Source organism: Channa argus, chromosome 3, assembly GCF_033026475.1.
Source record: "Channa argus isolate prfri chromosome 3, Channa argus male v1.0, whole genome shotgun sequence".
Taxonomy (NCBI): Eukaryota; Metazoa; Chordata; class Actinopteri; order Anabantiformes; family Channidae; genus Channa; species Channa argus.
The window spans coordinates 3,883,735-3,909,661 of record NC_090199.1 but is presented as its reverse complement, the minus strand read 5'-3'; the positions used below and the strand labels follow the sequence as shown (position 1 = coordinate 3,909,661).

At 39.3% G+C, this 25,927-nt stretch overlaps 1 protein-coding gene and 28 non-coding genes across 31 annotated transcripts; all 29 read right to left on the bottom strand.

Moving 5' to 3' along the window:
* Positions 1 to 1,129: 1,129 nt before the first annotated feature.
* Positions 1,130 to 12,081, bottom strand: LOC137124080 (ectonucleoside triphosphate diphosphohydrolase 7-like). 3 transcript variants are annotated; one of them, XM_067498729.1, is made up of 15 exons: positions 11,895 to 12,081; positions 11,057 to 11,161; positions 10,731 to 10,916; positions 8,792 to 8,997; positions 7,718 to 7,868; positions 7,444 to 7,547; positions 7,218 to 7,277; positions 6,889 to 7,025; positions 6,473 to 6,639; positions 5,539 to 5,740; positions 5,155 to 5,274; positions 4,971 to 5,056; positions 4,124 to 4,285; positions 3,666 to 3,925; positions 1,130 to 2,933 (listed from the first exon to the last, which is right to left on the bottom strand). In XM_067498729.1, exons 2-14 carry the CDS (start codon positions 11,062 to 11,064, stop codon positions 3,709 to 3,711), a joined length of 1,806 nt encoding a protein of 601 aa, XP_067354830.1. In that variant the 5' UTR covers positions 11,065 to 11,161; positions 11,895 to 12,081; the 3' UTR covers positions 1,130 to 2,933; positions 3,666 to 3,708. The 3 variants fall into 3 exon arrangements, with proteins under 3 accessions (XP_067354830.1, XP_067354829.1, XP_067354832.1); XM_067498728.1 differs by having other exon boundaries at positions 1,130 to 3,925; XM_067498731.1 differs by having other exon boundaries at positions 1,130 to 3,925; positions 6,889 to 7,010; positions 11,895 to 12,080.
* Positions 12,082 to 12,361: 280 nt separating this feature from the next.
* Positions 12,362 to 12,433, bottom strand: trnac-gca (transfer RNA cysteine (anticodon GCA)). Its single transcript has one exon. It is a non-coding gene; the product is annotated as a tRNA-Cys (tRNA).
* Positions 12,434 to 12,904: 471 nt separating this feature from the next.
* trnac-gca (transfer RNA cysteine (anticodon GCA)) lies at positions 12,905 to 12,976 on the bottom strand. The gene has a single exon. It is a non-coding gene; the product is annotated as a tRNA-Cys (tRNA).
* A 466-nt stretch (positions 12,977 to 13,442) lies between these two features.
* trnac-gca (transfer RNA cysteine (anticodon GCA)) lies at positions 13,443 to 13,514 on the bottom strand. The gene has a single exon. It is a non-coding gene; the product is annotated as a tRNA-Cys (tRNA).
* Positions 13,515 to 13,873: 359 nt separating this feature from the next.
* On the bottom strand, positions 13,874 to 13,945 carry trnac-gca (transfer RNA cysteine (anticodon GCA)). The gene has a single exon. It is a non-coding gene; the product is annotated as a tRNA-Cys (tRNA).
* A 467-nt stretch (positions 13,946 to 14,412) lies between these two features.
* Positions 14,413 to 14,484, bottom strand: trnac-gca (transfer RNA cysteine (anticodon GCA)). Its single transcript has one exon. It is a non-coding gene; the product is annotated as a tRNA-Cys (tRNA).
* A 467-nt stretch (positions 14,485 to 14,951) lies between these two features.
* On the bottom strand, positions 14,952 to 15,023 carry trnac-gca (transfer RNA cysteine (anticodon GCA)). The gene has a single exon. It is a non-coding gene; the product is annotated as a tRNA-Cys (tRNA).
* A 363-nt stretch (positions 15,024 to 15,386) lies between these two features.
* trnac-gca (transfer RNA cysteine (anticodon GCA)) lies at positions 15,387 to 15,458 on the bottom strand. The gene has a single exon. It is a non-coding gene; the product is annotated as a tRNA-Cys (tRNA).
* Positions 15,459 to 15,816: 358 nt separating this feature from the next.
* Positions 15,817 to 15,888, bottom strand: trnac-gca (transfer RNA cysteine (anticodon GCA)). Its single transcript has one exon. It is a non-coding gene; the product is annotated as a tRNA-Cys (tRNA).
* A 467-nt stretch (positions 15,889 to 16,355) lies between these two features.
* trnac-gca (transfer RNA cysteine (anticodon GCA)) lies at positions 16,356 to 16,427 on the bottom strand. The gene has a single exon. It is a non-coding gene; the product is annotated as a tRNA-Cys (tRNA).
* A 472-nt stretch (positions 16,428 to 16,899) lies between these two features.
* Positions 16,900 to 16,971, bottom strand: trnac-gca (transfer RNA cysteine (anticodon GCA)). Its single transcript has one exon. It is a non-coding gene; the product is annotated as a tRNA-Cys (tRNA).
* Positions 16,972 to 17,140: 169 nt separating this feature from the next.
* Positions 17,141 to 17,212, bottom strand: trnac-gca (transfer RNA cysteine (anticodon GCA)). The gene has a single exon. It is a non-coding gene; the product is annotated as a tRNA-Cys (tRNA).
* Positions 17,213 to 17,678: 466 nt separating this feature from the next.
* On the bottom strand, positions 17,679 to 17,750 carry trnac-gca (transfer RNA cysteine (anticodon GCA)). The gene has a single exon. It is a non-coding gene; the product is annotated as a tRNA-Cys (tRNA).
* A 359-nt stretch (positions 17,751 to 18,109) lies between these two features.
* On the bottom strand, positions 18,110 to 18,181 carry trnac-gca (transfer RNA cysteine (anticodon GCA)). The gene has a single exon. It is a non-coding gene; the product is annotated as a tRNA-Cys (tRNA).
* Positions 18,182 to 18,545: 364 nt separating this feature from the next.
* On the bottom strand, positions 18,546 to 18,617 carry trnac-gca (transfer RNA cysteine (anticodon GCA)). The gene has a single exon. It is a non-coding gene; the product is annotated as a tRNA-Cys (tRNA).
* A 471-nt stretch (positions 18,618 to 19,088) lies between these two features.
* On the bottom strand, positions 19,089 to 19,160 carry trnac-gca (transfer RNA cysteine (anticodon GCA)). Its single transcript has one exon. It is a non-coding gene; the product is annotated as a tRNA-Cys (tRNA).
* Positions 19,161 to 19,518: 358 nt separating this feature from the next.
* On the bottom strand, positions 19,519 to 19,590 carry trnac-gca (transfer RNA cysteine (anticodon GCA)). The gene has a single exon. It is a non-coding gene; the product is annotated as a tRNA-Cys (tRNA).
* A 467-nt stretch (positions 19,591 to 20,057) lies between these two features.
* trnac-gca (transfer RNA cysteine (anticodon GCA)) lies at positions 20,058 to 20,129 on the bottom strand. The gene has a single exon. It is a non-coding gene; the product is annotated as a tRNA-Cys (tRNA).
* A 472-nt stretch (positions 20,130 to 20,601) lies between these two features.
* Positions 20,602 to 20,673, bottom strand: trnac-gca (transfer RNA cysteine (anticodon GCA)). Its single transcript has one exon. It is a non-coding gene; the product is annotated as a tRNA-Cys (tRNA).
* Positions 20,674 to 21,140: 467 nt separating this feature from the next.
* trnac-gca (transfer RNA cysteine (anticodon GCA)) lies at positions 21,141 to 21,212 on the bottom strand. The gene has a single exon. It is a non-coding gene; the product is annotated as a tRNA-Cys (tRNA).
* A 471-nt stretch (positions 21,213 to 21,683) lies between these two features.
* trnac-gca (transfer RNA cysteine (anticodon GCA)) lies at positions 21,684 to 21,755 on the bottom strand. The gene has a single exon. It is a non-coding gene; the product is annotated as a tRNA-Cys (tRNA).
* A 466-nt stretch (positions 21,756 to 22,221) lies between these two features.
* Positions 22,222 to 22,293, bottom strand: trnac-gca (transfer RNA cysteine (anticodon GCA)). Its single transcript has one exon. It is a non-coding gene; the product is annotated as a tRNA-Cys (tRNA).
* Positions 22,294 to 22,652: 359 nt separating this feature from the next.
* trnac-gca (transfer RNA cysteine (anticodon GCA)) lies at positions 22,653 to 22,724 on the bottom strand. Its single transcript has one exon. It is a non-coding gene; the product is annotated as a tRNA-Cys (tRNA).
* A 358-nt stretch (positions 22,725 to 23,082) lies between these two features.
* Positions 23,083 to 23,154, bottom strand: trnac-gca (transfer RNA cysteine (anticodon GCA)). Its single transcript has one exon. It is a non-coding gene; the product is annotated as a tRNA-Cys (tRNA).
* Positions 23,155 to 23,621: 467 nt separating this feature from the next.
* On the bottom strand, positions 23,622 to 23,693 carry trnac-gca (transfer RNA cysteine (anticodon GCA)). Its single transcript has one exon. It is a non-coding gene; the product is annotated as a tRNA-Cys (tRNA).
* Positions 23,694 to 24,057: 364 nt separating this feature from the next.
* On the bottom strand, positions 24,058 to 24,129 carry trnac-gca (transfer RNA cysteine (anticodon GCA)). Its single transcript has one exon. It is a non-coding gene; the product is annotated as a tRNA-Cys (tRNA).
* Positions 24,130 to 24,600: 471 nt separating this feature from the next.
* On the bottom strand, positions 24,601 to 24,672 carry trnac-gca (transfer RNA cysteine (anticodon GCA)). The gene has a single exon. It is a non-coding gene; the product is annotated as a tRNA-Cys (tRNA).
* A 358-nt stretch (positions 24,673 to 25,030) lies between these two features.
* trnac-gca (transfer RNA cysteine (anticodon GCA)) lies at positions 25,031 to 25,102 on the bottom strand. Its single transcript has one exon. It is a non-coding gene; the product is annotated as a tRNA-Cys (tRNA).
* A 467-nt stretch (positions 25,103 to 25,569) lies between these two features.
* Positions 25,570 to 25,641, bottom strand: trnac-gca (transfer RNA cysteine (anticodon GCA)). The gene has a single exon. It is a non-coding gene; the product is annotated as a tRNA-Cys (tRNA).
* Between the last annotated feature and the right edge of the window lie 286 nt (positions 25,642 to 25,927).

The following is a 25,927-nucleotide window of genomic DNA, read 5'->3' as shown; positions in this document are numbered from 1 at the left end:
CTATTATGATAAAATATATAAAGTTTTGGATATGTTTATAACAAGAAAGGGGTCACGCTCACTTTTTACACACTTTGAGTCGCTATGATTTTTCTCTTAACCTGCACTAAACACGTTTCTATGAAAACATGTTTGCTGTGGCTCAGGAGGTGGAGCAGGTTTCCACTAATCGCTGGGTTAGTTCCTCCCCAGTTCCTCCATCCACATGTTTCTTTGGTCAACGCACTGATCTTAAAGATGCTCATGTTTGTGTCTGTGCCCTACTTGTGTTTTTGTTGAATGACTAAATGTTAATAAAAAGCAAAGACTGACTGTTCAAAGCCTTTTCAGTACTGTATCGAAGCCTCTTTGTAGGCAGCAGTTTGAATATTCTTTGGCAAATCCTCAAGTTTTGACACCTGGATTTGGCCAGGTTCTCATTGTGGTGTTAGATTCTTTGGCCTGATGGGAAGAACCTTTGTCTTCATGCTTTCATTGTGCTTTAAATCCTGTTTGGCAAACTTTGAGCAGGCTGTGTTTGATGTACACACTTTCTTCATCAAACCAAAGTATTTTCGGAGCTTTTAATTCTTGTTTGTTGGTGCTCTGAAGCTCCAGCTCTATCAAACCATTTGAATGCTTGTCTTTGTTTGCACATTTTGAGATTCTGTTCAGGGATTTCTGCTTTCACTGCGATACAAAGACACAGAGTTTTCTGAGGTAGTGCTCGCAGCATTGAAATGTTACCTTTTAAAAATTCAGCAGCCACTTGTCTATTCTGAGTCAATGTTGCTGTTACTGTAGATAATCCATAAATGTCAGCGTGTGCAGTTTTTCCTAAAAGTAACTGACCTTGGGGATGCTGAAATGGTAAAATCAGAGGGAATTAATCCAACCACTACATATTACTGATTATTTTAAAAATATATATATTTTTTTTTTACATTAAAAAAAAAAAAAAAAGCTCAAAAGCGGAAATTTCCAAAATACCTAGGAGCTTATAATCTTATTGGTGGAACCAGTTGATTTCCTGAGATGTAAATGCTGCAGTTCTTCTGTAAGACAGAACCGAGGGGCTTAAACCTTGCGTGAATGTGCAACCGTTACCATTTTCTGTCTGCAGTATGTTGTCACAACACAAAAGTCCAAACTGAATTCATTACAAAACATTTATTTATTGGACTGGAATGTTTCTATATACACATGAATTTTCAAGTTACCTAAAACAAACACATAAAAAACATTAGGTCAAGTGTTCCCTTCAGAAAATGAATTATTATTATTCATTGCACGATTCCCAGGTCTGGAAAGACGCACTCAAATATTGGTCCTTTGTTAAGAGTTTACAAATCGGCGGAGCAACAGAAATCCTGAAAGCCACATTACGATGAATCAGAAGGAGGTTTTGAGTTATTGATTCACTGAGTAATTTAATCAACTGTAGATGAAATCTGAAATCTGAAAATGTCAGCACTAAAATATTAGATTTTTAGCTGCCATGTCAGTTTCAGGAGCGGAGAATTAAACTTGAAGTACAGATGAGACAAAGGTTACAAACACACACTGGCAGCATTACAAAGAAGAGTCAGACGTCGTCTGCGAGGATGAACAGAAAAGTGTGTGGAGAACATATATAGCATATTTAGTGATTTAGTGGAATCATATTGTTAGAAGTCGGAAAGCTCTCAGAGTTTCGTTAACACAAGGATCAACAGCTTCCCCCTTCAGGGGTCTCCACAGCTCAACGTGTTCTCCACGTTGATTTAGCATGAGTTTTTTTTTTTTAAAACACCAGATGCCCTTCCTGCTCCAATCCCAATCCCATTTTATCCGGGCTCGGGACCAACAACCTTGGTGGATGGGCGGGTCCACACCTGGAGGGGATTTGAACGTGTGACCTTTTGCATCCCAACCAAATGCCGTACCCATTGAGCCACCGACCTTCCTTCCAGAGTCACATTAACACCACAGCACATTTTACAAAATAGCTTTTTTTTTTTATAAACAAAAGGACTCATTATTTAATTTGATTAATCATGCTCCACACCTGTGTCCAAAACTAATCACAAATATTATCCCACTGTGGGATTGAGGCATTATTCAACTTCTCAGGAAGTTTCAGCAGGTGCTTCTCAGATGCATATTTGCATCGTCATGGAAACTCAAGAAAACAGACCCCTTTTTAATCGGGGTTAGGCTTATTGTTCCCCTTTATAGTTCATTTTAAATCTGTATTAAATGTTTCACTCATATTGAGATGTCCCAGCATCCATCTAGGTCCACGGGATTGACAAGTTTCGTCCCTTTCATGGAGTTATTGCATTTAAAAATTTTATGACATCTGCTTAAATCAGAGCTCCATGGTCTCTTTTTTTCTCCCCATTCCTTCATCTAAACACTGATCAGATCTCTCCGACTTAAGCTAAAATGCTTTTTGACTCAGTTATTGTTTCAATAAACATCTGTGCAGTACGGCAGGCTTAGCAGGGCAACAGTGACATTCAAGTATCAAAGTGCAATCACAGGCAAGAGTCCTGCACCCGAAGTCATTGGTCCGCAGGATTGCTTTGGAGGAAATCAACCCACCGGGAAGGATAGAGGTGTAGATGAAACACTAACTCTGAGGGAAAAAAGCCTGGTGTGATATCACCTCACGCTGAAGTGTGATGCTTAATCAGTTTTGAGGGTGTGAACATGAGAACAACTCAACTGCTGGATGGTGATTGAATAAAGTTGTGCTATTTCATCACTAGGATTTTGGGCAAAACGAAAACCAGTTCCTCGATATGTGAGAGCTTCTTCTATGTTGTCTTTGCAGGAGGGAATATAATGTTTGATCTTGTTACCCGGGTCAGATACAAAAGTCTCAGGTAAGGTTGGAAAAATATACAGTTGTCAAGTGTTATACTGTCATTGTTTTGGCTCAGTAGTCTTCCAGTTTTTCCACCAAGTATCTGAAGAAGAAACAAACTATTTTAGACAGGGCAGAAGAAGAGGTGCTGCATAAAGGCCCATTATAAATACAAAGTAAAAAATAAATAAATACTCCAAATCATCCAAAACCATTTCAGTAGAGGCCTATAATATTAATAATAATAATAATAATAATACACCCAGAATTGTGCATAATATGGCCTCTTTAAATTGAATGCTAACATTAGCATGGCTACACTTTTCCCATCAAGCTAACATGGCAACATGAACATGCATGTTATCTAATGCTGGGTTCATGTGATATCGGAGAAACTGGAATTACTAGTTGTCTAACTTGTAAACAGTCTGAATTAAGACTTTGATAAGATTGATAAATCCAACTTGGCACTTAACAAGTGATGTAGACATGTAAGTGGCTTTACCGTCACTCTGCACCCTAAATTTTGTCCTGAATTGTCATACGATGTGAATGCGGAGGAGTCTTTGATTGTTGTTGTGTGTTTAAAGCTGCATGATCAAAGAAGATACAGAGGAGTCTGATTTCCAGGCTCATTAAATTGCCTCTGCACTGTGATGTTTTCCTGTGCAATAAAAGCTTGAGTCTTCCCATATATCCTCACTGGACACAAACAAATCACACCCTTGGCTGGTGAATGATTCCCAGGTTCCTTATCTGTGACACATACTCTCATACTTAATTTTGGTTTTGTGGTTCGGTTACAGTAAGTGAAATATGTCATGAACACAAAGACCTGCAGGTTGTCAGTCTGGAATCTCCCAACACGGATGTATTTCTCAGGGGAGGAGGGCCTCTCCCTCCTCAGCCCAGAGGAGATTCAGGGACTCGGCCTGCCTCTGTTCCCGCTGGTGGATCCTTCGCAGGCGAAGGATGTAGAGCAGGATGGCCAGCACCACAACCAGGATGCAGAGTGAGAACAGGTGGTGGTTGTAGACAAAGGAAGAGCGCAGCCAGCTGGGGTGGCTCTGCCGCAACGTTTCCTGCTGCAGGTCCCTGGAGTAACACAAAGGGGCAGAGGAAGACATGAACAGCTTGCAAAAAAAAAAAAAAAAAAAAAGGTTATGAACTTCTGCATATCTGCATATTTACATTTCACACTGGGATTGCACAAAAGAAATAAAAACAGCTATAATGTGAAAATCCCTGTTGAAAGCATTACTTACTTGATGAGAGTTACAGTGTCTAGCTTACCTGAGTGGCAGGAAGCGGGTTTTGAACAGAATAGCACCCAGAGTCCACTGGACCTCTTTGTCATAAACCAGCTGGGCTGTTTTCAGACTCTGGTAGCCTGCAGGAAAACGGAAACCAGAGTGCAACACCTCGAACATCCAGGCCGACTTGAAGCACTGATACCTGGGTTAATAAATAAATAATAAATGAAGCGGTGGTTACTGTGTAAATGCCTTCAAATAAACAGTGATTTAGTCTGATGCAAAGCTGCAACTCCAGCAGTTTCAGAAATACAGTTTCAGTTCAACCAGCATCTCCCACAGGAACTTCACACCTGCAGAAGGAGGCATTTCAGTGTGCAGCTTTAACAAGAAGGGAAAGAAACAACTTCTGGCAGCTGTTATTTTGTTTTTCATAACTTTTTATGCTTACATCTTTACAGCCATGAGATAAACTGAATACCAACCTAAACAACACGTGCACAAAACGTTTCTCGGTGTGGGGCTGGTGACACTCTTAACATCGGCAGGTCTTAACTGCTTTTGCTACTTGACAAGTGTAGAACTAGTGTGATGGTGACTAAAAAGCTCCTCCTTGTGGAGAATCTGTTAACATGCTTTACTGAGTTTGTGTTACACCACCAACGATTTAAATCAAGTCGCCTTCGTAATGACAATCTGCCATAGCAGTTACATAATTTCTTTTAGAATGATTTATTGTTTCGGGAAGTCGGGAAAATGTCTCTTTTCAGGGGACAGCAGAGAAGAAGTGAATAACACAAGGACTAGGTAGTTGGTGAAAAAAAACCCCGACTATGACCACTGAATGATATCCTGGATATTCAGAATAAAAGGAGAGAATAACTTACTTGAGCCTGTTGATGTCAGCCTGCTCAGAGAAAAGCTTGCTGTCCAGACGCTGTTTCAGTGTTGACCACTTGGTGGAGCAGTACTCCTGGTAGATGAGCCCCAATAAACACCCGTAAACTTTTAATCAACCAACAACAACCAGTACAGTCACATTGCTCGTGTAAGGGTGGCGTGTGCGGTTACCCTAGCAGCTTGGGAGTATTTCTCACTGTCGTACTGTCCTCCTATCCTCAGCACATCCTCCATACAGTAATAAAACTCGGAGAAACCGTAGAACTCGCTGTTACTGAAGTTGATGGGAGCCTAGAGAAGAACATTACTGCTTTGTGAGGCCGCTAACAAAAATGAAGGTTTGAGTCCAAAATGTCACTCTTTGGTTATGAGTAGCTCTTGATACATTTATTTATTTTTATATCAATAAAAACATATTACACGAATAAACTTTACAGAACACGCTGTGTGCCGTAATGAGTCTGAAAGATCATTTCTAATGACTTTGTCATTACAAAGGTTTAGAATGAATATGGATTAGCTTTTTTAAAACAGGATGTTTGGAATGAGTCGTACCTGGTAGACACCCCCTGGTGACATTGTGCCATTGTGCAGGCCCAGGAAGGGTCGTACAGCATCCCGACATCGGGTCCAGTCACCCTGGCCCCTCAGGTACAACGTGTGGTTGTCCCGCGCAAGTATGTCCGACATTCCGACTGGCAGACAGGGGTCCAGGTATGGTTTATCATTGCTCAGGCCTGTCTGTGTGGTCAGAAACCTGAATAAACAGACACCAAACTGTTTCTAGTCGCTGTAAGAATTTGCTATGTTGCTATTGCAGCAATGAATTCACCCAAACCCCAGTGAATTCTGCAAGTCCTGCAAATTAAAACGTCACAAAACAATGCGAAATGCATCATCATTTTTATCAAAAACGGTCACGAAATCAGGCATTTTAGGCCACAACCATCACAAACATTTATAGACAATCTGTTGTCTTAATTGGATTTCAATTATCCAAAAATAAATATGATTATCTACTATAGCTCAACACTTCATTTAAAAGATTTAATTGCCATATTCATTTGGAAATTACAGTAATTGCCTGAAACAACAGATTGCCAAGTACCAAGTGGCATGTAAACTATGTTTAACATCATCTACCACCTGGTTGGATTTCACAGAAAATATGCATTTCTCTCTCTCTTTTTATTTTTTTAATACCAAGCAGGAGGAAGGAGCTATTTTTACAAACACAGCTGCAGGCTTGATTTTCTCACTATATTGGAAGCAGGAAAATCTTGATGGAAGTAAAGCAGAATAGTGCAGATGAAAACCCTTTCGATCAAAAATGTGAATCCTGATCAGTAAAGTGTGGTCCTGATTTAGACCTCCAGCAATAATACTGGCAAGAGTCCATGGTCTTAATATTAAGTTACATAAGGAACTGCAATAAATAAATAAAAAAAAACATTACATCATTACAGCACATGAGTGTGAAGTGTCTCACTTGTTCTTTGAGAGTGTGTTATTGAGCAGCTGGTCCTCGTAGCGCTGCCTGGCCATGTTTCCCCCAAAGCCGAGGAAGGTGGTGACATAGACCCGATACACATGTTGTGTGTGCTCGACATCACAGCCCAGATTAAACTCAGCGAGCACGCTCTTCCCTGCCTCCTCCTAGAAAACAGACACTGAGGTTTTAGGCTGACCAGCTAACACAAGGGCTCAACATCAAAAAGGGCTGTTTAGTGTCAGTAATGCAGCAAGAACAATTGGTCCATCATGAGATTTAAGTTAATCAGAAACAACTTTGATAGATGACTAATCATTGAAGTGTTATTTTTCCTCATTTCTTAGCTCAGTTTCAGTGTTTGTACTGAACACGTTTGCTCCTGCAGTAACAGATGTGGGACTGTACTTCCTTACCTCCTGTGGTGAGTTAAACGTGATAGCACTGGGCACCTCATAGGCGATCTGCAGTGAAGCTCCACCCATATCCATGATGCCCATGGTGCGCCGCCTGCTTATTGGCTGCTGGTTCTGAGACCCTGTTGTCAAATCAACTGTGAGACATCAACATCAACTCTGAGAACATCCAATTAATATAATTCTTTAAAGTTTGGATTTTATTACTGGTTAAATGTTGGAAAACAATAACTCTAAATACACTCATATAATAAACATATTACTTTATTTTTCTCTTGTTTAAAAGAGAATTTCACATGTGGTAGATCTTGTTTAACATTCACACTTACCCTCCTCAGGGTGATCAAAGCGGTGCAGCACAAAGTTAATGCCAATCCATGCATAGACCCCTTTCAGGGTTGAGCAGAGTCAGAAGCAACCATTACAGGGAGAAACACAAAACAGACAGGCAGTGGTTAGAAATGCCAGATTTATGCCGCATTCGCCTAATTCCCTAAACATACAAACAAATAAGTTCCAGCAATTAATAGTGTGTTAGTAACCGTGTCCCCTCACCTTCCTGTTTTCCAGAGATAACCTCTGCATGTGAACGGGAAAACAGAAAATCAAAGTCTAGGGGAACATCAGTGACCAGGTCCTCCAAGATGGCCGCCTGCTGGCTACAGAAAAATAAAAGAAAGAATTTTTTTGGTAAAACTATCCACTCCAGTGAACATTAACACCTCCCCTTCTAATGTCTTTACAAATTTCTTTTGTTCAACCCGTGACAAAAACAATTTGTATTGTACAATACTGATAAATGCTGCACTATGACCTCCCATCCCTCTACCTCTCTGGCAGTAGCCTCATGCCAGCAGTGCAGAGGATGTAGAGCGGTGTCTCTTTGTGTTTGCTCCTTGGGACATGAGCAGCAGCAAAGCTGAGCAAAGGATGGAGGTAGTCACTGGCCTGCGTAGGTGTCTTCGCCAGAGTGGAGATACCTGTTTTATACATGTTTCAGCAAGCAAATATTTGAGCAAAAGGGAACAACATGTTTTACATTTGCTCCCGAAGGCAGGTTTAGTAAAAATGCACAATTATGGGTAATTAGAAATAAATCAGCACAGAACATCATTAGAAATTACCCATAATAGAACATAAATGTTCCCAAGATAATAATTATAATCTGTTGTTAGAACATTTGCACAGTAACTAAAAGCAGTCTTGTGAAAAGTAGAGCCTGGCTGCTGCTGGATCTTTAAGCTGATACTGATATTTGAAATTACATAAAATGACAATATGTTGACTGAAGCTCTGTTTTTAAGAAACATTTCTATGGCCAATCTATGTAAGGTGGATCTGAAGCATCTTTTGTACGTCTTCCTCATTAATTATCAGCTGATGAATGTGCCGAAACCAGCGTACATGTGATTAGTTGAGGCTCATAGAGTGAGTTTAATTTTAGTCAGCCTAGTTTTTGGTTGGGCTTCAACTCAGACAACTTGACAAATGTACATGTAAGTAACAAAAACAAATTAAATTTGATTCTTAACGAGATAATAACATCTCATTAATCAGTGTAATAGTTTTCCTGTGGAGAAACCTAAGTGTATGAGTTTTTACTGTAGCATGTGACAACCTAGTGTTCAAATTACCACGTGGCCTTTAACCTACAAACCCAGTGTATCTAATCTGCCCGCTGTTGCTGAGATAAAACAAGGACACGAGGACGGAATGATCCTCACCACTATGTAACTATCATCAGAAATACTAGTGCTACTCTTTGGAAGAATGTTTCTCCTCCTTGTAATTTCAATGCACGTTGCATCCTCTCCCTTACACACACACACACGTTCCGTCTTTCACTTTAAAAGATCCTCATACTGGCATCCAGAGTGTTCAGCAGTTAGCTCTCATTTCTCACCAGGTTTGATCTTCTTGACAACCGGTTTGTGATTATGGTCCCTCATCTGCTTGATGTCAAGAAGGGTGTGGGGGTTCCCGTTGTGGGGGGGCCAGTAGTACACGAAGACCCGAGAACCGCTGCTGCCACAATCCACCACAATCCCATAATTTAGAGTGGGGTTGAGGACATCAGTGGCCTCCATAGTCTCTGCAATGGAGAGGTATCTGAAAGAAGACAAACACAGTATGAGAAGAGAAATATACTTTTGCACAGTTTTAATGCTTATGTACTGTACCTGAATAAAGAGTAGCTAAGTAATCTCACAAACAGCCGAGAAACATTTTACCAAAATAGTGATCCACCTTATTTAAAAATTATTGTATTTCTGACGTGTTTATGTTGTTATTCATGGATGTTACACTTTCCCACCTTTCTACTGAAACAAATGTGATTGTGAGCAGGTTCCTGACAGTCAGAGGCACAGGTTTGATTCATTCTGGTGACACCCACACAAATTTCTATCATTACGCACGAAGCTCTGCATTTAGTCTTCGAGCAAACAGCAGCTATAAAGCGCCTGAAACGACTGTAGGTCAGTGGGAATCACATCTTAATCTACACATGAAATGTTAAGAAACATCCACAGCACTTTTCTTCCTTTAGTTCATATCTACTTTATAGTCAAACAAAACATTCACTCTGATAGAGACAGAATCTGTTATCAAGGATTTGCAAATAAAACTCCAACTCATACAAATCATCTATGAATAGCTATCAGTCCCTGAAGAAAGCACCTGCAATCACTCTCACTAGCAGAGTGATTTTGAGCTGTAGGGCCTCAAATAAACATTGACAGTTGGTCTCACAAAGCTGGTTTATCAGCTTGCTCTGTTTAACAACGATTGTCCAGTTATTATCATAAAATAAATGGAAAGAATAATGTTTTTGCTGTATGGGGATGGAACAAGGTGCATGGTTAACATAGTTGAACTATATAAAAAGTCTTATTTCTATAGCTTATATCCTAGTGTAACTTTTAAAATGTTGGTAAGGAAAACCATACTAGGAACATTTATGGGAAGAAATTGAATCAGTCAGCCCTTGCATTTAATTCTTTGTCTTTTTCTCTCCGCTTTTGGCTCAAAAACTGTAATACAACAGACCAATATTGTTGCAATTCTTTTACAAGATTTCCTATTCATCTGTGTTATTCAGTACAAAGATATACACACCCACACATTAAAAACACCTCTCGGAATAACTTCTTCTACCATACTGTTTTTATCCTTTTATGTTTATTTTTCTAAGCACTGTTCATTTCTATCTCTCTCTACTTCCCATTCTCCTGCAGACGTTAGTTGGCGTTTAAAAAAAAAATATCGAAATACCAAAAACACCATGCAAACTTGTCTCGCACTGAAAATAATACTCTCCAGAACGCTGGCAGTGAACTTTGACAAACTACATTAATATATCTTTGTGTTTTGTTCAACTTTGTTGGAAATGATGCTCTAACACACCTTGGCTCCAGCTGCCTGACGGATGATACTCGGCTCAGCTAAACCTAGTAGATTCGGAGGTTGTAATAGCTGTTTTTTTCATCATTAACTTGTCAAACACAGCCTGGTGGAGCTTTTTATAAATACTGAGGGACATTGGTGAGTAAAAAAAAAATCTACTATTTGACACTATTGTGGTCTCTTACTTATCTACATTGAACATCTTGACTTTACCAAACAATGCCCCAGCTCTAAAATGTTCTGTCTGAAAACAACTGGTGGCTAACACTGAGTGCTTACATGCCTCGAATTGTGTCAGGGAGAACAATGAACAATGTGTAAAGGAGGAGAACTATACTCTGTGCCTTAGTGAAGACCACACATACAGTATTTGTTCTAAATTGTCCTGCTAATTCTTCAGCTAAGTATTTCATTTCTCATCTCTGGTATTCGCTCACTTGTTGACTCGAGTCCTGGGGCCTCGCTGGGAACCCCACAGCTGCCTCTGGTACATCCCAAGCAGAAAGAGGGCAGAGGTGATTAGGATAATCAGTAGCAGCAAAACCCTCTGCCTGGGGGCACAGCCCAGAGACAGCAGGGTAACGCTGCAGTACCAAGAAGCTGGTAGACAGGACAAAGTGATCCTGTAGAGGAAGATCACAACAACAAAAACATAATAAAAAAAGTGAAACATGGCCAGGATTCCAATAAGGCAGTGTTACAGTGCACAAATGAAGCCCAGATGTCAACCACTCCCAGACCAAGTCTGGTATCAGTTAATTACCTTGCCATAAGTCCACGTCTGCTAAAGTTCAAGATGTCACAGTTGTCACCTCATGGTGTCTGCAGTCTGAGTAGGATCCTTTGCAGAGTTGTTGCACTTTTCCCCCTGAAGGGAGGAGGGAAGACGAAATTGCTTAGTAGTGTTAAACCATCTTCTGCAGCTTATTTTAAAGCTGAATGCAGGTGAAAAGACCACAAAAATATTCGCACGTGAGTAGAGACTGTACTAATAATCCGGTCTGTTTCCTGCCATTTTCCAGACTAATACCTACCTACTAAAACCGGTAGATGACTCAAGGAATCAACAGTTCGATTAATGAATGAAATGAAAATCATTTCTACAGTAGCAGAATCAACTTTGCACGCTACTAGTTTCTTGTCACAGTTTGTATGTTGCTAACAATCTGAAGCTATTTACGTGGCTAACCATTATTAGCCCAGTCATATCAAGAACACCAGGAATTACTCTAGTCCACATCAGTCCACAAATAATGAGCACACTGTAGGAGTTATCCTATACCAGGCATATTGCTGTGCATTTACATCCCACTCAACGCTTTGTATTTTGGCAGCCTCCGCTCCTCCATTCAGGCCTTTGTAAAGACAGCAACGTTAACTAACTGGCTCATCTCCCCGTTACATAAACAAAAACTGTTGCACAAAAACAGATTATCTGGATTATTAGGCGAATAAAATCACCAAAGCAGTACAATTTACTAACAGCTTATCGTTTTCCGTTAGCTACACCGGTTCCTTTACCAACTGTTTGACTAACAGAACACATTTAACAAACCAGTGACGTTAAACATATGCTATCAGTCTCTGTATAAACCGGTTACCTAAACACGGCTCTGCTCCGCCATGGCAGCCGACTACACCCGTTACATTTATTTATTCTTCGACAGAAAAAACCATGAATTCATCTCCCGTCTCACAAGCTCCGTGGAGGACTATTTTTAAAAGGAACCGTCGAAGGAAAAAAGAGGAACCGAAGTTCCTGTCGGCCCGATGACGACGTCACTGCACGTTGACGTGTGATGCGTTCATACTGTAGGAAAACAAAAAACTACCTCCAGCTCTGCCTCCTGTCTTCTGTTCAGTGCAACTGTAAAATATGCGTCCTACCATTTCAATCTAATGAAGCTTAAATATGTTAACATTAAGTATCAAACACTAAAGCAATATAGGTACTTGGTGCCTAAAAAATGTGTTTTAGACTTTCCAAAAAAAAAGAACTTCCTTCTAAAAAGTAAACTACAACAGTGTATGTTGCACAGTCAGAAACCATTTTAACGAAAACTTAAACCCAATGCACCCAGATTTGAACTGGGGACCTCTTGATCTGCAGTCAAATGCTCTACCACTGAGCTATACCCCCATTCCTGTGATATAAACAGTAGACAGCAGATACAAATCATTGTTTGTCTTCATCAATTAGACGTGATCTTCAGTGTCTTCTTGAAGGTACTAAACATCCACTGACTGTGAAGATCTGGACAATTCTACAGAGCAGGTCTAACAAACTCTAAGAGGGCCCCTAAATTCTGGGTTTTCTACATTTGAAATAGGAAACTTAACGTTTTCATTTTCAGTAGAAGCTGATAACTAAAGTTGAGTCCAGTCAGAGTATGTTCGCTCTGAGACAAGCGTGTGCTCCATGTCAAAAACAACCTCCATGAATAAGGTTCTGATACAACAGTTAAGCAGGACAATGGTTGAAGAAATGTTTAGCTTTTTAGAAAAACAGAAGTTCTTTCTTTTACTAAAAAGTCCAATATGACAATGGTTGTCTTGCTCAGGTGGACACTATTTTTAACTTCAACCAACAGTACATACACAATTATAATTCAGGGGGAACCCAGATTTGAACTGGGGACGTCTTGAACTGCAGTCAAATGCTCTACCACTGAGCTACACCCCCTTTCCTTGATTTAAAGAGCAGACAGCAGATATAAATCACTGTTTGTCGTCATCAATTAGACGTGATTTTCAGTGTCTTCTTGAAGGTACTAAACATCCACTGACTGTGAAGATCTGGACAATTCTACAGAGCAGGTCTAACAAACTCTAAGAGGGCCCCTAAATTCTGGGTTTTCTACATTTGAAATAGGAAACTTAGAGTTTTCATTTTCAGTAGAAGCTGATAACTAAAGTTGAGTCCAGTCAGAGTATGTTCGCTCTGAGATAAGCGTGTGCTCCATGTCAAAAACAACCTCCATGAATTAAATTCTGATACAACAGTTAATCAGGACAATGGTTGAAGAAATGTTTAGCTTTTTAGAAAAACAGAAGTTCTTTCTATTACTAAAAAGTCCACTATGACAATGGTTGTCTTGCTGGACACTATTTTTAAATTCAACCAACAGTACATACACAATCATAATTCCAGGGGGCACCCAGATTTGAACTGGGGACCTCTTGAACTGCAGTCAAATGCTCTACCACTGAGCTATACCCCCTGTCCTGTGATATAAACAGTAGACAGCAGATACAAATCACTGTTTGTCTTCATCAATTAGACGTGATTTTCAGTGTCTTCTTGGAGGTATTAAACAACCACTGACTGTGAAGCTGATAATTAAATTTGAGTCCAGTCAGAGTATGTTCGCTCTGAGACAAGCGTGTGCTCCATGTCAAAAACAACCTCCATGAATAAGGTTCTGATACAACAGTTAATTAGGACAATGGTTGAAGAAATGTTTAGCTTTTTAGAAAAATAGAAGTTGTTTCTATTACTAATAAGTCCACTATGACAATGGTTGTCTTGCTGGACACTATTTTAAACTTCAACCAACAGTACATACACAATCATAATTCCAGGGGGCACCCAGATTTGAACTGGGGACCTCTTGATCTGCAGTCAAATGCTCTACCACTGAGCTATACCCCCTTTCCTGTAATTTAAAGAGCAGACAGCAGATACAAATCACTGTCTGTCTTCATCAATTAGACGTGATCTTCAGTGTCTTCTTGAAGGTACTAAACATCCACTGACTGTGAAGATCTGGACAATTCTACAGAGCAGGTCTAACAAACTCTAAGAGGGCCCCTAAATTCTGGGTTTTCTACATTTGAAATAGGAAACTTAGAGTTTTCAATTTCAGTAGAAGCTGATAACTAAAGTTGAGTCCAGTCAGAGTATGTTCGCTCTGAGATAAGCGTGTGCTCCATGTCAAAAACAAACTCCATGAATTAAATTCTGATACAACAGTTAAACAGGACAATGGTTGAAGAAATGTTTAGCTTTTTAGAAAAACAGAAGTTCTTTCTATTACTAATAAGTCCACTATGACAATGGTTGTCTTGCTGGACACTATTTTAAACTTCAACCAACAGTACATACACAATCATAATTCCAGGGGGCACCCAGATTTGAACTGGGGACCTCTTGATCTGCAGTCAAATGCTCTACCACTGAGCTATACCCCCTTTCCTGTAATTTAAAGAGCAGACAGCAGATACAAATCACTGTCTGTCTTCATCAATTAGACGTGATCTTCAGTGTCTTCTTGAAGGTACTAAACATCCACTGACTGTGAAGATCTGGACAATTCTACAGAGCAGGTCTAACAAACTCTAAGAGGGCCCCTAAATTCTGGGTTTTCTACATTTGAAATAGGAAACTTAAAGTTTTCATTTTCAGTAGAAGCTGATAACTAAAGTTGAGTCCAGTCAGAGTATGTTCGCTCTGAGATAAGCGTGTGCTCCATGTCAAAAACAACCTCCATGAATTAAATTCTGATACAACAGTTAATCAGGACAATGGTTGAAGAAATGTTTAGCTTTTTAGAAAAACAGAAGTTCTTTCTATTACTAAAAAGTCCACTATGACAATGGTTGTCTTGCTGGACACTATTTTTAAATTCAACCAACAGTACATACACAATCATAATTCCAGGGGGCACCCAGATTTGAACTGGGGACCTCTTGAACTGCAGTCAAATGCTCTACCACTGAGCTATACCCCCTGTCCTGTGATATAAACAGTAGACAGCAGATAAAAATCACTGTTTGTCTTCATCAATTAGACGTGATCTTCAGTGTCTTCTTGGGGGTATTAAACAACCACTGACTGTGAAGCTGATAATTAAATTTGAGTCCAGTCAGAGTATGTTCGCTCTGAGACAAGCGTGTGCTCCATGTCAAAAACAACCTCCATGAATAAGGTTCTGATACAACAGTTAAGCAGGACAATGGTTGAAGAAATGTTTAGCTTTTTAGAAAAACAGAAGTTGTTTCTTTTACTAAAAAGTACACTATGACAATGGTTGTCTTGCTCAGGTGGACACTATTTTTAACTTCAACCAACAGTACATACACAATTATAATTCAGGGGGCACCCAGATTTGAACTGGGGACCTCTTGAACTGCAGTCAAATGCTCTACCACTGAGCTATACCCCCTTTCCTTGATTTAAAGAGCAGACAGCAGATATAAATCACTGTTTGTCGTCATCAATTAGACGTGATTTTCAGTGTCTTCTTGGAGGTATTAAACAACCACTGACTGTGAAGCTGATAATTAAATTTGAGTCCAGTCAGAGTATGTTCGCTCTGAGACAAGCGTGTGCTCCATGTCAAAAACAACCTCCATGAATAAGGTTCTGATACAACAGTTAATTAGGACAATGGTTGAAGAAATGTTTAGCTTTTTAGAAAAAGAGAAGTTGTTTCTATTACTAATAAGTCCACTATGACAATGGTTGTCTTGCTGGACACTATTTTAAACTTCAACCAACAGTACATACACAATCATAATTCCAGGGGGCACCCAGATTTGAACTGGGGACCTCTTGAACTGCAGTCAAATGCTCTACCACTGAGCTATACCCCCTGTCCTGTAATTTAAAGAGCAGACAGCAGATACAAATCACTGTCTGTCTTCATCAATTAGACGTGATCTTCAGTGTCTTCTTGAAGGTACTAAACATCCACTGACTGTGAAGATCTGGACAATTCTACAGAGCAGGTCTAACAAACTCTAAGAGGGCCCCTAAATTCTGGGTTTTCTACATTTGAAATAGGAAACTTAGAGTTTTCATTTTCAGTAGAAGCTGATAACTAAAGTTGAGTCCAGTCAGAGTATGTTCGCTCTGAGATAAGCGTGTGCTCCATGTCAAAAACAACCTCCATGAATTAAATTCTGATACAACAGTTAAACAGGACAATGGTTGAAGAAATGTTTAGCTTTTTAGAAAAACAGAAGTTCTTTCTATTACTAAAAAGTCCACTATGACAATGGTTGTCTTGCTGGACACTATTTTTAAATTCAACCAACAGTACATACACAATCATAATTCCAGGGGGCACCCAGATTTGAACTGGGGACCTCTTGATCTGCAGTCAAATGCTCTACCACTGAGCTATACCCCCATTCCTGTGATATAAACAGTAGACAGCAGATACAAATCATTGTTTGTCTTCATCAATTAGACGTGATCTTCAGTGTCTTCTTGAAGGTACTAAACATCCACTGACTGTGAAGATCTGGACAATTCTACAGAGCAGGTCTAACAAACTCTAAGAGGGCCCCTAAATTCTGGGTTTTCTACATTTGAAATAGGAAACTTAACGTTTTCATTTTCAGTAGAAGCTGATAACTAAAGTTGAGTCCAGTCAGAGTATGTTCGCTCTGAGACAAGCGTGTGCTCCATGCCAAAAACAACCTCCATGAATAAGGTTCTGATACAACAGTTAAGCAGGACAATGGTTGAAGAAATGTTTAGCTTTTTAGAAAAACAGAAGTTCTTTCTTTTACTAAAAAGTACACTATGACAATGGTTGTCTTGCTCAGGTGGACACTATTTTTAACTTCAACCAACAGTACATACACAATCATAATTCCAGGGGGCACCCAGATTTGAACTGGGGACCTCTATAACTGCAGTCAAATGCTCTACCACTGAGCTATACCCCCATTTCCTGTGATGTACAAAGCAGACAGCAGATACAAATCATTGTTTGTCTTCAAATTTTTAGAAAAACAGAAGTTCTTTCTATTACTAAAAAGTCCACTATGACAATGGTTGTCTTGCTGGACACTATTTTTAAACTTCAACCAACAGTACATACACAATCATAATTCCAGGGGGCACCCAGATTTGAACTGGGGACCTCTTGATCTGCAGTCAAATGCTCTACCACTGAGCTATACCCCCTTTCCTGTAATTTAAAGAGCAGACAGCAGATACAAATCACTGTCTGTCTTCATCTTCAGACGTGATCTTCAGTGTCTTCTTGAAGGTACTAAACATCCACTGACTGTGAAGATCTGGACAATTCTACAGAGCAGGTCTAACAAACTCTAAGAGGGCCCCTAAATTCTGGGTTTTCTACATTTGAAATAGGAAACTTAGAGTTTTCATTTTCAGTAGAAGCTGATAACTAAAGTTGAGTCCAGTCAGAGTATGTTCGCTCTGAGATAAGCGTGTGCTCCATGTCAAAAACAACCTCCATGAATTAAATTCTGATACAACAGTTAATCAGGACAATGGTTGAAGAAATGTTTAGCTTTTTAGAAAAACAGAAGTTCTTTCTATTACTAAAAAGTCCACTATGACAATGGTTGTCTTGCTGGACACTATTTTTAAATTCAACCAACAGTACATACACAATCATAATTCCAGGGGGCACCCAGATTTGAACTGGGGACCTCTTGAACTGCAGTCAAATGCTCTACCACTGAGCTATACCCCCTGTCCTGTGATATAAACAGTAGACAGCAGATACAAATCACTGTTTGTCTTCATGAATTAGACGTGATCTTCAGTGTCTTCTTGGAGGTATTAAACAACCACTGACTGTGAAGCTGATAATTAAAGTTGAGTCCAGTCAGAGTATGTTCGCTCTGAGACAAGCGTGTGTTCCATGTCAAAAACAAACTCCATGAATTAAATTCTGATACAACAGTTAAACAGGACAATGGTTGAAGAAATGTTTAGCTTTTTAGAAAAACAGAAGTTCTTTCTATTACTAAAAAGTCCACTATGACAATGGTTGTCTTGCTGGACACTATTTTTAAATTCAACCAACAGTACATACACAATCATAATTCCAGGGGGCACCCAGATTTGAACTGGGGACCTCTTGAACTGCAGTCAAATGCTCTACCACTGAGCTATACCCCCTGTCCTGTGATATAAACAGTAGACAGCAGATAAAAATCACTGTTTGTCTTCATCAATTAGACGTGATCTTCAGTGTCTTCTTGGGGGTATTAAACAACCACTGACTGTGAAGCTGATAATTAAAGTTGAGTCCAGTCAGAGTATGTTCGCTCTGAGACAAGCGTGTGCTCCATGTCAAAAACAACCTCCATGAATAAGGTTCTGATACAACAGTTAAGCAGGACAATGGTTGAAGAAATGTTTAGCTTTTTAGAAAAACAGAAGTTCTTTCTTTTACTAAAAAGTACACTATGACAACGGTTGTCTTGCTCAGGTGGACACTATTTTTAACTTCAACCAACAGTACATACACAATCATAATTCCAGGGGGCACCCAGATTTGAACTGGGGACCTCTATAACTGCAGTCAAATGCTCTACCACTGAGCTATACCCCCTTTCCTGTGATATAAACAGTAGACAGCAGATACAAATCACTGTTTGTCTTCATCAATTAGACGTGATCTTCAGTGTCTTCTTGAAGGTACTAAACATCCACTGACTGTGAAGATCTGGACAATTCTACAGAGCAGGTCTAACAAACTCTAAGAGGGCCCCTAAATTCTGGGTTTTCTACATTTGAAATAGGAAACTTAGAGTTTTCATTTTCAGTAGAAGCTGATAATTAAATTTGAGTCCAGTCAGAGTATGTTCGCTCTGAGACAAGCGTGTGCTCCATGTCAAAAACAACCTCCATGAATAAGGTTCTGATACAACAGTTAAGCAGGACAATGGTTGAAGAAATGTTTAGCTTTTTAGAAAAACAGAAGTTGTTTCTTTTACTAAAAAGTACACTATGACAATGGTTGTCTTGCTCAGGTGGACACTATTTTTAACTTCAACCAACAGTACATACACAATTATAATTCAGGGGGCACCCAGATTTGAACTGGGGACCTCTTGAACTGCAGTCAAATGCTCTACCACTGAGCTATACCCCCTTTCCTTGATTTAAAAAGCAGACAGCAGATATAAATCACTGTTTGTCGTCATCAATTAGACGTGATTTTCAGTGTCTTCTTGGAGGTATTAAACAACCACTGACTGTGAAGCTGATAATTAAATTTGAGTCCAGTCAGAGTATGTTCGCTCTGAGACAAGCGTGTGCTCCATGTCAAAAACAACCTCCATGAATAAGGTTCTGATACAACAGTTAATTAGGACAATGGTTGAAGAAATGTTTAGCTTTTTAGAAAAAGAGAAGTTGTTTCTATTACTAATAAGTCCACTATGACAATGGTTGTCTTGCTGGACACTATTTTAAACTTCAACCAACAGTACATACACAATCATAATTCCAGGGGGCACCCAGATTTGAACTGGGGACCTCTTGATCTGCAGTCAAATGCTCTACCACTGAGCTATACCCCCTTTCCTGTAATTTAAAGAGCAGACAGCAGATACAAATCACTGTCTGTCTTCATCAATTAGACGTGATCTTCAGTGTCTTCTTGAAGGTACTAAACATCCACTGACTGTGAAGATCTGGACAATTCTACAGAGCAGGTCTAACAAACTCTAAGAGGGCCCCTAAATTCTGGGTTTTCTACATTTGAAATAGGAAACTTAGAGTTTTCATTTTCAGTAGAAGCTGATAACTAAAGTTGAGTCCAGTCAGAGTATGTTCGCTCTGAGAAAAGCGTGTGCTCCATGTCAAAAACAACCTCCATGAATTAAATTCTGATACAACAGTTAAACAGGACAATGGTTGAAGAAATGTTTAGCTTTTTAGAAAAACAGAAGTTCTTTCTATTACTAAAAAGTCCACTATGACAATGGTTGTCTTGCTGGACAGTATTTTTAAATTCAACCAACAGTACATACACAATCATAATTCCAGGGGGTACCCAGATTTGAACTGGGGACCTCTTGATCTGCAGTCAAATGCTCTACCACTGAGCTATACCCCCATTCCTGTGATATAAACAGTAGACAGCAGATACAAATCATTGTTTGTCTTCATCAATTAGACGTGATCTTCAGTGTCTTCTTGAAGGTACTAAACATCCACTGACTGTGAAGATCTGGACAATTCTACAGAGCAGGTCTAACAAACTCTAAGAGGGCCCCTAAATTCTGGGTTTTCTACATTTGAAATAGGAAACTTAACGTTTTCATTTTCAGTAGAAGCTGATAACTAAAGTTGAGTCCAGTCAGAGTATGTTCGCTCTGAGACAAGCGTGTGCTCCATGCCAAAAACAACCTCCATGAATAAGGTTCTGATACAACAGTTAAGCAGGACAATGGTTGAAGAAATGTTTAGCTTTTTAGAAAAACAGAAGTTCTTTCTTTTACTAAAAAGTACACTATGACAATGGTTGTCTTGCTCAGGTGGACACTATTTTTAACTTCAACCAACAGTACATACACAATCATAATTCCAGGGGGCACCCAGATTTGAACTGGGGACCTCTTGAACTGCAGTCAAATGCTCTACCACTGAGCTATACCCCCTGTCCTGTGATCTAAACAGTAGACAGCAGATACAAATCACTGTTTGTCTTCATCAATTACACGTGATCTTCAGTGTCTTCTTGAAGGTACTAAACATCCACTGACTGTGAAGATCTGGACAATTCTACAGAGCAGGTCTAACAAACTCTAAGAGGGCCCCTAAATTCTGGGTTTTCTACATTTGAAATAGGAAACTTAGAGTTTTCATTTTCAGTAGAAGCTGATAACTAAAGTTGAGTCCAGTCAGAGTATGTTCGCTCTGAGATAAGCGTGTGCTCCATGTCAAAAACAACCTCCATGAATTAAATTCTGATACAAGAGTTAAACAGGACAATGGTTGAAGAAATTTTTAGCTTTTTAGAAAAACAGAAGTTCTTTCTATTACTAAAAAGTCCAATATGACAATGGTTGTCTTGCTGGACACTATTTTTAAATTCAACCAACAGTACATACACAATCATAATTCCAGGGGGCACCCAGATTTGAACTGGGGACCTCTTGATCTGCAGTCAAATGCTCTACCACTGAGCTATACCCCCATTCCTGTGATATAAACAGTAGACAGCAGATACAAATGATTGTTTGTCTTCATCAATTAGACGTGATCTTCAGTGTCTTCTTGAAGGTACTAAACATCCACTGACTGTGAAGATCTGGACAATTCTACAGAGCAGGTCTAACAAACTCTAAGAGGGCCCCTAAATTCTGGGTTTTCTACATTTGAAATAGGAAACTTAACGTTTTCATTTTCAGTAGAAGCTGATAACTAAAGTTGAGTCCAGTCAGAGTATGTTCGCTCTGAGACAAGCGTGTGCTCCATGTCAAAAACAACCTCCATGAATAAGGTTCTGATACAACAGTTAAGCAGGACAATGGTTGAAGAAATGTTTAGCTTTTTAGAAAAACAGAAGTTCTTTCTTTTACTAAAAAGTCCAATATGACAATGGTTGTCTTGCTCAGGTGGACACTATTTTTAACTTCAACCAACAGTACATACACAATTATAATTCAGGGGGAACCCAGATTTGAACTGGGGACGTCTTGAACTGCAGTCAAATGCTCTACCACTGAGCTATACCCCCTTTCCTTGATTTAAAGAGCAGACAGCAGATATAAATCACTGTTTGTCGTCATCAATTAGACGTGATCTTCAGTGTCTTCTTGAAGGTACTAAACATCCATTGACTGTGAAGATCTGGACAATTTTACAGAGCAGGTCTAACAAACTCTAAGAGGGCCCCTAAATTCTGGGTTTTCTACATTTGAAATAGGAAACTTAGAGTTTTCATTTTCAGTAGAAGCTGATAACTAAAGTTGAGTCCAGTCAGAGTATGTTCGCTCTGAGATAAGCGTGTGCTCCATGTCAAAAACAACCTCCATGAATTAAATTCTGATACAACAGTTAATCAGGACAATGGTTGAAGAAATGTTTAGCTTTTTAGAAAAACAGAAGTTCTTTCTATTACTAAAAAGTCCACTATGACAATGGTTGTCTTGCTGGACACTATTTTTAAATTCAACCAACAGTACATACACAATCATAATTCCAGGGGGCACCCAGATTTGAACTGGGGACCTCTATAACTGCAGTCAAATGCTCTACCACTGAGCTATACCCCCTGTCCTGTGATATAAACAGTAGACAGCAGATACAAATCACTGTTTGTCTTCATGAATTAGACGTGATCTTCAGTGTCTTCTTGGAGGTATTAAACAACCACTGACTGTGAAGCTGATAATTAAAGTTGAGTCCAGTCAGAGTATGTTCGCTCTGAGACAAGCGTGTGTTCCATGTCAAAAACAACCTCCATGAATAAGGTTCTGATACAACAGTTAATTAGGACAATGGTTGAAGAAATGTTTAGCTTTTTAGAAAAATGGAAGTTGTTTCTATTACTAATGAGTCCACTATGACAATGGTTGTCTTGCTGGACACTATTTTAAACTTCAACCAACAGTACATACACAATCATAATTCCAGGGGGCACCCAGATTTGAACTGGGGACCTCTTGAACTGCAGTCAAATGCTCTACCACTGAGCTATACCCACTTTCCTTGATTTAAAGAGCAGACAGCAGATATAAATCACTGTTTGTCGTCATCAATTAGACGTGATTTTCAGTGTCTTCTTGGAGGTATTAAACAACCACTGACTGTGAAGCTGATAATTAAATTTGAGTCCAGTCAGAGTATGTTCGCTCTGAGACAAGCGTGTGCTCCATGTCAAAAACAACCTCCATGAATAAGGTTCTGATACAACAGTTAATTAGGACAATGGTTGAAGAAATGTTTAGCTTTTTAGAAAAACAGAAGTTCTTTCTATTACTAATAAGTCCACTATGACAATGGTTGTCTTGCTGGACACTATTTTAAACTTCAACCAACAGTACATACACAATCATAATTCCAGGGGGCACCCAGATTTGAACTGGGGACCTCTTGATCTGCAGTCAAATGCTCTACCACTGAGCTATACCCCCTTTCCTGTAATTTAAAGAGCAGACAGCAGATACAAATCACTGTCTGTCTTCATCAATTAGACGTGATCTTCAGTGTCTTCTTGAAGGTACTAAACATCCACTGACTGTGAAGATCTGGACAATTCTACAGAGCAGGTCTAACAAACTCTAAGAGGGCCCCTAAATTCTGGGTTTTCTACATTTGAAATAGGAAACTTAAAGTTTTCATTTTCAGTAGAAGCTGATAACTAAAGTTGAGTCCAGTCAGAGTATGTTCGCTCTGAGATAAGCGTGTGCTCCATGTCAAAAACAACCTCCATGAATTAAATTCTGATACAACAGTTAATCAGGACAATGGTTGAAGAAATGTTTAGCTTTTTAGAAAAACAGAAGTTCTTTCTATTACTAAAAAGTCCACTATGACAATGGTTGTCTTGCTGGACACTATTTTTAAATTCAACCAACAGTACATACACAATCATAATTCCAGGGGGCACCCAGATTTGAACTGGGGACCTCTTGAACTGCAGTCAAATGCTCTACCACTGAGCTATACCCCCTGTCCTGTGATATAAACAGTAGACAGCAGATAAAAATCACTGTTTGTCTTCATCAATTAGACGTGATCTTCAGTGTCTTCTTGGGGGTATTAAACAACCACTGACTGTGAAGCTGATAATTAAAGTTGAGTCCAGTCAGAGTATGTTCGCTCTGAGACAAGCGTGTGCTCCATGTCAAAAACAACCTCCATGAATAAGGTTCTGATACAACAGTTAAGCAGGACAATGGTTGAAGAAATGTTTAGCTTTTTAGAAAAACAGAAGTTCTTTCTTTTACTAAAAAGTACACTATGACAACGGTTGTCTTGCTCAGGTGGACACTATTTTTAACTTCAACCAACAGTACATACACAATCATAATTCCAGGGGGCACCCAGATTTGAACTGGGGACCTCTATAACTGCAGTCAAATGCTCTACCACTGAGCTATACCCCCTTTCCTGTGATATAAACAGTAGACAGCAGATACAAATCACTGTTTGTCTTCATCAATTAGACGTGATCTTCAGTGTCTTCTTGAAGGTACTAAACATCCACTGACTGTGAAGATCTGGACAATTCTACAGAGCAGGTCTAACAAACTCTAAGAGGGCCCCTAAATTCTGGGTTTTCTACATTTGAAATAGGAAACTTAGAGTTTTCATTTTCAGTAGAAGCTGATAATTAAATTTGAGTCCAGTCAGAGTATGTTCGCTCTGAGACAAGCGTGTGCTCCATGTCAAAAACAACCTCCATGAATAAGGTTCTGATACAACAGTTAAGCAGGACAATGGTTGAAGAAATGTTTAGCTTTTTAGAAAAACAGAAGTTGTTTCTTTTACTAAAAAGTACACTATGACAATGGTTGTCTTGCTCAGGTGGACACTATTTTTAACTTCAACCAACAGTACATACACAATTATAATTCAGGGGGCACCCAGATTTGAACTGGGGACGTCTTGAACTGCAGTCAAATGCTCTACCACTGAGCTATACCCCCTTTCCTTGATTTAAAGAGCAGACAGCAGATATAAATCACTGTTTGTCGTCATCAATTAGACGTGATTTTCAGTGTCTTCTTGGAGGTATTAAACAACCACTGACTGTGAAGCTGATAACTAAAGTTGAGTCCAGTCAGAGTATGTTCGCTCTGAGATAAGCGTGTGCTCCATGTCAAAAACAACCTCCATGAATTAAATTCTGATACAAGAGTTAAACAGGACAATGGTTGAAGAAATTTTTAGCTTTTTAGAAAAACAGAAGTTCTTTCTATTACTAAAAAGTCCAATATGACAATGGTTGTCTTGCTGGACACTATTTTTAAATTCAACCAACAGTACATACACAATCATAATTCCAGGGGGCACCCAGATTTGAACTGGGGACCTCTTGATCTGCAGTCAAATGCTCTACCACTGAGCTATACCCCCATTCCTGTGATATAAACAGTAGACAGCAGATACAAATGATTGTTTGTCTTCATCAATTAGACGTGATCTTCAGTGTCTTCTTGAAGGTACTAAACATCCACTGACTGTGAAGATCTGGACAATTCTACAGAGCAGGTCTAACAAACTCTAAGAGGGCCCCTAAATTCTGGGTTTTCTACATTTGAAATAGGAAACTTAACGTTTTCATTTTCAGTAGAAGCTGATAACTAAAGTTGAGTCCAGTCAGAGTATGTTCGCTCTGAGACAAGCGTGTGCTCCATGTCAAAAACAACCTCCATGAATAAGGTTCTGATACAACAGTTAATTAGGACAATGGTTGAAGAAATGTTTAGCTTTTTAGAAAAATAGAAGTTGTTTCTATTACTAATAAGTCCACTATGACAATGGTTGTCTTGCTGGACACTATTTTAAACTTCAACCAACAGTACATACACAATCATAATTCCAGGGGGCACCCAGATTTGAACTGGGGACCTCTTGAACTGCAGTCAAATGCTCTACCACTGAGCTATACCCCCTGTCCTGTGATATAAACAGTAGACAGCAGATACAAATCACTGTTTGTCTTCATCAATTAGACGTGATCTTCAGTGTCTTCTTGAAGGTACTAAACATCCATTGACTGTGAAGATCTGGACAATTTTACAGAGCAGGTCTAACAAACTCTAAGAGGGCCCCTAAATTCTGGGTTTTCTACATTTGAAATAGGAAACTTAGAGTTTTCATTTTCAGTAGAAGCTGATAACTAAAGTTGAGTCCAGTCAGAGTATGTTCGCTCTGAGATAAGCGTGTGCTCCATGTCAA

Excerpts from the sequence above, each read along its gene's own strand:
- LOC137124080 (XM_067498728.1), bottom strand. Across the intron at positions 5,057-5,154 it reads AATACTCCCAAGCTGCTAGG|GAGTACTGCTCCACCAAGTG; the intron begins GTAACCGCACAC and ends CTCATCTACCAG. Across the intron at positions 4,286-4,970 it reads GCTGACATCAACAGGCTCAA|GTATCAGTGCTTCAAGTCGG; the intron begins GTAAGTTATTCT and ends TTATTAACCCAG.